Source organism: Bubalus bubalis, chromosome 22 (genome assembly GCF_019923935.1).
Source record: "Bubalus bubalis isolate 160015118507 breed Murrah chromosome 22, NDDB_SH_1, whole genome shotgun sequence".
NCBI classification, from domain to species: domain Eukaryota; kingdom Metazoa; phylum Chordata; class Mammalia; order Artiodactyla; family Bovidae; genus Bubalus; species Bubalus bubalis.
This window is the reverse complement of record NC_059178.1, coordinates 57,818,048-57,826,496: the sequence shown is the minus strand read 5'-3', so window position 1 is coordinate 57,826,496 and position 8,449 is coordinate 57,818,048. Positions and strand designations below refer to the sequence as shown.

Genomic DNA, 8,449 nt, shown 5'->3' with positions numbered 1-8,449 from the left:
GATTTTAAGGCTTCAAGGAATTAAAGGTAGCTCCTTTGGTACATGAGATTGGGGACCCCTAATCTTGATGATTCCAATTTGGGTAATGTCATAAAAAACGACTCAGAAGATATCACCGAAGTTACCTGGTGGATATTTCCTTCTTTCACATCCATGTCCTAAGCTTTAGGAATGAGAGAGTTCTTGGGTTTTGATTTGTCCAAGTGATGTATCTGTAACCAGATTGAAGAATCACATTTTATTATAAATTAATTGTATATACTTGCAGGTGTGTTAGATACTCTGATTCTCAGTGTGTTTCTAGGAGATCTTTGGCAAATCATTTAAATCTTTATTTAGGGGGTTTAAAAGTGTATCACATGATGAGTGGCCCCAGATTAAAATTGCGTTTTGGTTTTTTACCTGTTTCCTAGCACGGGATTGTCCACAAAGGACAGTATTGGAGTGAGGCTTCTTTGACGTTTTTGGAGAGTCCTGACATAACTTCTTAGACTTGGGGGCTGTTCTGCTTACTGTTACTTGGTGGTCAGTTACATCAGCTTCTTTAGTTTGGTCAACTGATTGCGGCTGTAGCGGTTGGGAATCTTCTGGATCTGTGTCTGACTCAAAAATATGTGGTTGTCTTTTTACTTTTAGTGACTCATGGCTTTTCCCTAAAACCTGTGTTATATATTTGCTTGTCAAATTCTCTTTTCCATTCACTTGGGAGCCAACAGCACTTTTTAGTACACCTAAATTGCTAGTTGGCATCTGAAATACTGAACTATTAGACAGTTGTTTACTTTCACTTAAACTCATGATCAATGATTTTCCACTAGAAAGGGTATTTTTTGTCATATTTCCATAGAGTTCAGTGTTTTTTTCTTGCAGAGATCTACAAGTCTTGAGATTCAGATTTTTAGCCTTCATCTGAATGCTATGACTAGGTCTTTTTTTAGTAGTTGGATCTAAATTTGGTTTATCGTCCTGGATCTCACTAGATTTCAGTGAAAACAATTTAGATTCTGTATCAATACGTTTTCTTCGCAGGTTCTCAGGTGCTAAGATACTTTTGGTCATCTGTAACGGTCGACTTTTGAACACTGGTATGAATCTAGGGGCAATATTATGTTGGGAGCTAAAGTTTGTGTCTTGAACTTGAGCATCTCCTCTGGTGGGCTTGGGTACTTCCAGTACTTGTGCGGCCTGGTCAGACGGCGCTTTCTTGCTGCTCAGGACAGACTCCGGCAGGAGGCACAGAGCGGAGCACCCCGAGGGCTTCGGCGGGCTGACCGAGCGCGCCCCCTTGTGGCCCGCAGCTGCTGAGCACGGCGGGAAGCTCGGGGCCCGGGCGGCTCTCGTGGACGGGGCGTGAGCTGGAGAGGACTTGGCTTGAGCAGTCAGATTGGGCGGCTTGACTTTGTTTTTCTGAAAGGATAAACATTAGAAAATGTAAAACTATCCTTAAAGGAAAATAAATAATTTATAAAATATCATCAAGATAAGAATAAAAAGTAACACTACAATGTATAGGACAGCTAAAGAAAAACAAAAAACAAAGGGGCCTTATTGAGGACATGTGTGTGTTTCTTATGATTTGTATCCTACTTTCGATACTGTCCATTCAAGATAATGTTTTAAGATGAAGTTGTGCTCTAAACTGTAAAAACTATACACTTAGCTACTCCCGTTGTGTTTCAAACATGCTCATGCATCCTTCTCCCTCAGAATGTCTCTCTTCTCTCCGTTTTTTTCCCTTTCGGCTTCCCAGAGATCATTTATCAGTCAGTATTTGTCACCAAAAAAGAAAAAAGAGGACAGCATAGCGCTCTTGTCTGTTAGTGTGCGTGTTCACTCTCCCTAAGGAGATACTCAACTCTTTGAGGGTAGGAAAACCATGCGTTACTTCTTCTTACAGCCTTCACGTTCTGAAATCCTCCACACAGTTACTAACAAAACACTTTATTCAAAGAAATTAAAGTAATGGAAGAGGCATTTACACTGGGCCTTTCAGAGTAAGTACGGTATTGACTATAGGGCAGTGACTGTCAACCATTTTGTCTTCTCGTTGCCTACTAGAGTGCCTGGTACCTGGAAGCGTTTTGGAAATATTTGTCAAACTGACTTGTCAGATATATCAAGGAGAAACAAGTGTTCATAGTCTTCTTAAACAAATTGTGGTAAAAAAATATATATATAAAACATCAAATATACCATTTTAACCATTTTTAAGCATACAATTCAGTGGCATTAAGTGTATCCTCCATTGTACTTCTGCTGTATAATCATCACTACTATTTATAAAACTTTATGCCAAACAGGAACTTTGGAGACTTTAAGCAATAACTCCGTTTCCTTCTCTTAGCACTCTTTCTAGAGCCTGCTGCTGCTGCTGCTAAGTCACTTCAGTTGTGTCCAACTCTGTGCGCAGATGGCAGCCCTGCAGGGTCCCCCATCCCTGGGATTCTCCAGGCAAGAACACTGGAGTGGATTGCCATTTCCTTCTCCAATGCATGAAAGTGAAAAGTGAAAGTGAAGTCGCTCAGTTGTGTCTGACTTAGCGAACCATGGACTGCAGCCTACCAGGCTCCTCTGTCCATAGGATTTTCCAGGCAAGAGTACTGGAGTGGGGTGCCATTGCCTTCTCTGTTCTAGAGCCTAGAAATCTAAAATGAACATTTTCTCCTTTGCATCTAGGGTTCAGGATGTGATTTAAGATCAACCAATCAGATGCACTCATACAATATTTGGAAGAAAGAAGTGAGGTAAAGTCAGACTTCTATAGTTTCTGCTGAAAGGTTTACTTATGGATGACTTTGGAATTTTGGTGGCAGAGTTAGCAGAAGTCCAAGTGTCCACTCACCAGCCTTGTAGATGTCTGGAAACAGAGCTTAGGACAGTCACTTTCCAGGTGTGGATCATATTAGGTAAACATATCATGTGCGCTTCACTACACACCACCAACCTCACCCTACGAGGCTTTCCTCTGTACACATATGCTACCACGGGGAGAATGATTTCTAAATTTGCATAAAATTCTATCTCAAAAAGATGCTCTGTCAGAAGTGACTGCTGCTAAGTCGCTTCAGTCGTGTCTGGCTCTGTGCGACCCCATAGACAGCAGCCACCAGGCTCCCCCGTCCCTGGGATTCTCCAGGCAAGAACACTGGAGTGGGTTGCCATTTCTTTCTCCAATGCATGAAAGTGAAAAGTGCAAGTGAAGTCGCTAAGTCGTGTCCGACTCTTAGCGACCCCATGGACTGTAACCTACCAGGCTCCTCCATCCATGGGATTTTCCAGGCAAGAGTACTGGAGTGGGGTGCCATTATCTTCTCCAACTAAATCATCTTAAACTGCCTAGAGTGAATCTTTTGTTTGACGAAAATATGGTTCAAGAATTAAGTTGAAATCAATTACAGGAAATCCAAGAACACTTTTAGACTCTTGGTTTTTATAAACTGTAATGACTGTTAAACACCATACATACTACTTGAGATACAAAAAGAAAAACTCAATCTAGGCAGATTTATATAATAGGTTACTTCTGATATAAAATTCATATCTGTATTCTGATATAAAACTCATCTAGAATATGTATCTGAAACGTTTACATTCACATCCAGTTTTGTCTTCAGGAATATACCTAAATATACCTGAATATTTTCCAGGAATATACCTCTGATGGAAATAATTTCCAGGGGCTTTTTTTTTGCCCCCTAGCCTGTCAATATATTATTTATGCATTCTTTCAATTTCTAAAATATAGTAAACAGCCCAAAGGGGGGAACCTCTAGGTTTATATTCAAAAAAATTTTAAAGGCTACAAAAAGGCCTTATGTAAACAGCAGATGAAATCATTAATAATTCACAGAACTTAAAATACGTAAATTGTCAACAAACCAAAGCTTTGTGAAATAATAACCTAAGAGAAAACATACGCTTTACCACATTATGACCACTATTCTGCCAGGTGTCACTGTGGCTTAGGTGACTTTTAACTTCTAGAACTGTATACAATTTATATATCTTTGTACATTAATGTAAAATTACAGAGGGAAACCAAAAGCTTTAATCTATATTTAAATAGATATCTAATAGAGGCCTAGAATTAAGGAAATCTTTAAATAAAGCTTGAAGACTAACCAAAATGATGGATCAAATGTGCTTTATCTATTAAAATTTGGTTCTGTGCCTTGCACCACCTGAGTGTTTCTTTAATTAAAGTCAAACCAGGATTCAGTTAAGCTCAGATTTAGCTAGAGGTTTATAGGAAATATGGGTCTTGGAAGAAAGTGTTAAGTTTAAAAGACATGACAACAAGGAAACTATCATTGAAATGCAAAATATGGAACATTTTCCAGGGTAAATGATCAATTTTTCCCAGCAAATAACTGGCATAAATAAAAGGGAAAGGAGTTTGGGATGTTATATAATAAAAGAGATCTAAAAAATATAACAACCAAATTAAGTGGACCTTGCCTGGATTCTGATTTAAACAAAACCTCTAAAATAAGTCTTTGAGATAAATAAGGAATTAGAGTATGAACTAGGCTCAGATGGTAATAAATCTGCCTGCAATGCAGGAGACCCGGCTTCGATCCCTGGGTGGGGAAGATCCCCTGGAGTAAGGAATGGCTACCCACTCTAGTATTCTTGCCTGGAGAATTCCATGACAGAGGAGTCCATGGGGTTGCAAAGAGTCGGACATGACTGAGCAACTAAGTACACACACACACACGGGAATTACTGTTAAATAATTTTTTTAAAAAGCTCTTATCAGAAAAAGACATATATTAATGCTAAAATCTCTATAAATTAAATAATAGTATATCCTGGATTTGTTTTAAAAAATTACAGTTTACCCCACACTCCAAAAATATGTCAAGGAGTAACCAGATGGTAGGTATACAAGAGTTCATTATACTATAGTAATATCTTTTATGTATCTTGGAGAATTCTCATAATTTTTTTTTTTAAAGCTAATTGGGCTAGGCACTCCTGCTAATTTATGAAACCCTTTTTTAAGTCAGTTGAGTTTATTCAAGCAGTTGGATCCATTTATTTTTCATTTTTTTAATTTATTCTTTTTTAGTACTGCATGACTCTTAGAGCTAACAAGGTGGTAGCAATAACATAAATTAACATTTACTGAAGGCCTAAAAACAAGCAACTGTTCCAAGGAGGATTATCTAATCTAAAAATAAAAACCACAAAACCCTGTGTAGTCTGGTTCTGGGAAGGAAACGGTGATGTGCTGCATAGAGCTCCTTCCAGAAAGGGGGATCCCCACTGCTGGGTGCTATCAGCAAGCCTCCTTTGGCAGTCAGCCCCTGCAGAGACAGCCTCGGTTATGGACGCCCATCTCACCCTAGAATTTGCCTGTCTTGAAGTGGCCCAAATCTGACAACAGATTGGAAGGGGGTATAAAGGCCTGCTATTTTGGCCAATGCAAAACCACCGTGATTGGCCATTCTAGTACCTGCTTTGGTTTTGACTTCTCCCTTCACCCAATCTTCCTTCCCTGCCTTCCATAGCTGTTGATTCCAAGGGTAGTTCTCCACAATCATCACACGCACTGGACTCTGTCTCAGAGCAGGCTTCCTGGAGAGCCCAATTTGTGATGAGCGCTAGCATCACCACTACTGTGGTGCCCCATTTTACAGCTGGGGGAACAGAGGCACAGAGAGACCAATAACTTGTCCAAGATTATACATGCGCTTCTCTTGTGGCTCAGCTGGTAAAGAATTCACCTGCAGTGCAGGAGACCTGGATTTGACCCCTGGGCTGGGAGGATCCTTTGGAGAAGGGAAAGGCTATCCACTCAAGCATTTTGGCCTAGAGAATTCCATGGACTGTATAGGTCATGGGGTCGCAAAGAATTGGACATGACCGAGCAACTTTCACTTTCACTTTCAAGATTATATAAGTAATAAGGGGTTCAAACCCAGGCAGCCTGTCTCCAGGGCCTGAGCTCTTAACTACAAATCTAAACTTTCCAATCTTAGAACTAAGAATCTTATTCTTCAGGTTTCAGTTTTAATTTTGCAATGTATTTAACTGTGTAGCTTTGGTTGAATTACTTGAATGCTGTGAGCTTCAGTTTCTCTTTCTGCAAAATCGAGAAAACAATTTTTTACCCCAAGAGTCTATTTTGGTAATTAAATGAGAAGGCATACAGAAGGCGCCCAATAAAACTGAGTAGGAGAAATTCTTATTGTCAATGTTCCAATTGTCAGAGGCAATATAAAGATCAGAAATTCCATGTAAGTGTTATTTTACATTTAAGAAGCAAATTTTCACAAATACATTGTCTGCATTCACCATTTTCAGAACAGACATGGGCTGGAAATATTAGGTAGTCAATAAATATATAAACATATTTGATAAAAGTGCATGATGTAATGACATGTCTTCTAAATTCCTCAGATTTTGACTTGGCCAACAACTAAACTCTTTAAAATGTTATGTCTGGCCAAAATTTTAAGATTCATAAAGTTCAAAAAGAAGTCAATTGATACTCATCCACCCACACTCCCTTCCAGCGAAATGGCCTTGCCTATAGTACCTGGTATCTTGCCTGTCATGTTTTTATAGCATTTATATGAGGTGTTGACCCTTAACCCAAGGACACCAGACCCTCATGCTGGCTAGTGACAGATGATGTGATCTGGCTTGAAAACATAAAGCAAAAAATTTCATGAGGCATACTGTTGGAGCCATAGCAAGTCAACATACATGAAAGCCTAAGTCATTTGAGCAGTGGAGGCTACAATAAAACAATGTGCTAGTAAGTCAAGAAAGGAGACTCAGCAATACTCCAGTAATCCATATTATATTTCAAACTGCTCAAATTATTCAAACCTTTGTCTTTCCTTCTGATGAAAACATATTATATCTGTTATTTAAAAGAAAGATTCTTGTTGAAAAATTTAAATTTCCATTTGTTCTTCCAAAGCTTCCCTTTTGATTTTGTTGCCTTTTGACAAAGAAATTGTATTCTATTGAGTGTGAAGACAGGCCATCTTATTTTCTTCATCAGTACTGCTTAAACTGCTACTTTTTTTTTTTTCATAAATAAGATTTCACTTCGCATGTCACCTTACAATAAAAATGTTCTCAAGTTAATTCAATTTCTATCAATTATTCAAAGGCTTTCTCAATCAATTGGACTCAAAATTACAGAACTTCAAAGAAAACTTGGATTTGTATGAGGCAGACGTTTCCAAATTATCCTGTAATTATCATTTATTCTTTGATTCTTTGAAAAAACATGTAATGAACATGTATTAAGTACCAGGAACTTAGGATATGTTCTCTGCCTTCTAGGAAGTCACGCTACATTAATTAGAAGAAATAGACCAACAACTACCATAATACCAAGGTAAATGCAATAATAATAGGAACGACAGTACAACAAAAACAAATAGCAGCAGGGAAACACCGAACTGAGGGAAAGGACCTAGCACAGTGGGTTAGGCTGTCCATCACTGATGGCAAAGATCTGAGGAATAACGCGCAGAGCATGTCTTAGAGAACTTGGTAGGACAGGAAAAACTACTCACCTGCAAATGCAGTGTGGTTAGTTCTTGTGTGTAGTAGCACGGTTTAGTTGTCATCTTTATGGGAAATCCACATATATGGGGCAGTTTAGATTTTAAATCTGAAAGAAAACTTCTCAACACACCTTCCATATCTACCCTTGGAAAGAACTGTATGGGTTGACTTCTGATGCAGCTGAGAGGGTACCTGAGCATTGTTAAAGAACAATGGGACTTTTTTTTGCAGATAGGAGACAGCATTTTTTTAACTGATGTAAAAAGGTCTGAAAATTGTAACTGCTAAAAAGGTACAAATAACTAAATCCTAACTACTTTAAATTTTAACTTTCACAATAAAAACAACTCACAGTAGTACCCTTATTACTATATGGCTCTCGCCACAGACTGGCAAACTAAGCTATCCAAAAAAAGATTTATAAAAAAGACATTATGATCTTCACAGATTATAAATGTAAATATTCACAGTAAACAATAAACAGGTTGCATCTCCAAGAACAGTAAAAATTCAGCACAGAGAAACACCACATATGAATTGCATTCAAGCTCTGAACGTGGTTCTTTGAGCAAAGCAGTTAACTTTTTCTGATATAAAACATTCTGAAGACTTGGAATAATGTCTTGGCATCTAATGAAGGGGAATAATTGATAGCTGTTAACTTCAACTTTATATTAAGATCTGGGTTAGGAAATATAGAATACAGAAAGAGAACACTAGGCTCCTCTCTTCCTTTTAGGGACCAGCTGGTCAGAATACAAAGAAACAAAAATGATGAAACCAGTATTAATTAAGATGGGAGACTTTCACCTGAGCACTTGTGCTCTGTGTGTAGATTTTTAAAAATAACACCAAGAAAAATATTTTCTCAAATCAATGAGGTGCATTAAGTGCAATTTAAATCCTCTAAACTTTT

At 38.2% G+C, this 8,449-nt stretch overlaps 1 protein-coding gene across 1 annotated transcript in view; it reads right to left on the bottom strand.

The window, feature by feature from the left end:
• Positions 1–222: 222 nt before the first annotated feature.
• The window catches only part of C22H18orf63 (chromosome 22 C18orf63 homolog), a 29,131-nt gene continuing 20,904 nt past the window's right edge, over positions 223–8,449 (bottom strand). The window contains exons 11-12 of the mRNA XM_025273643.3: positions 7,542–7,725; positions 223–1,407 (exon numbers count right to left, since the gene is read on the bottom strand). Of these exons, the coding sequence (XP_025129428.2) occupies positions 301–1,407; positions 7,542–7,725 (1,291 nt within the window). The 3' untranslated portion in view covers positions 223–300. The remainder of the gene's footprint in view (positions 1,408–7,541; positions 7,726–8,449) is intronic.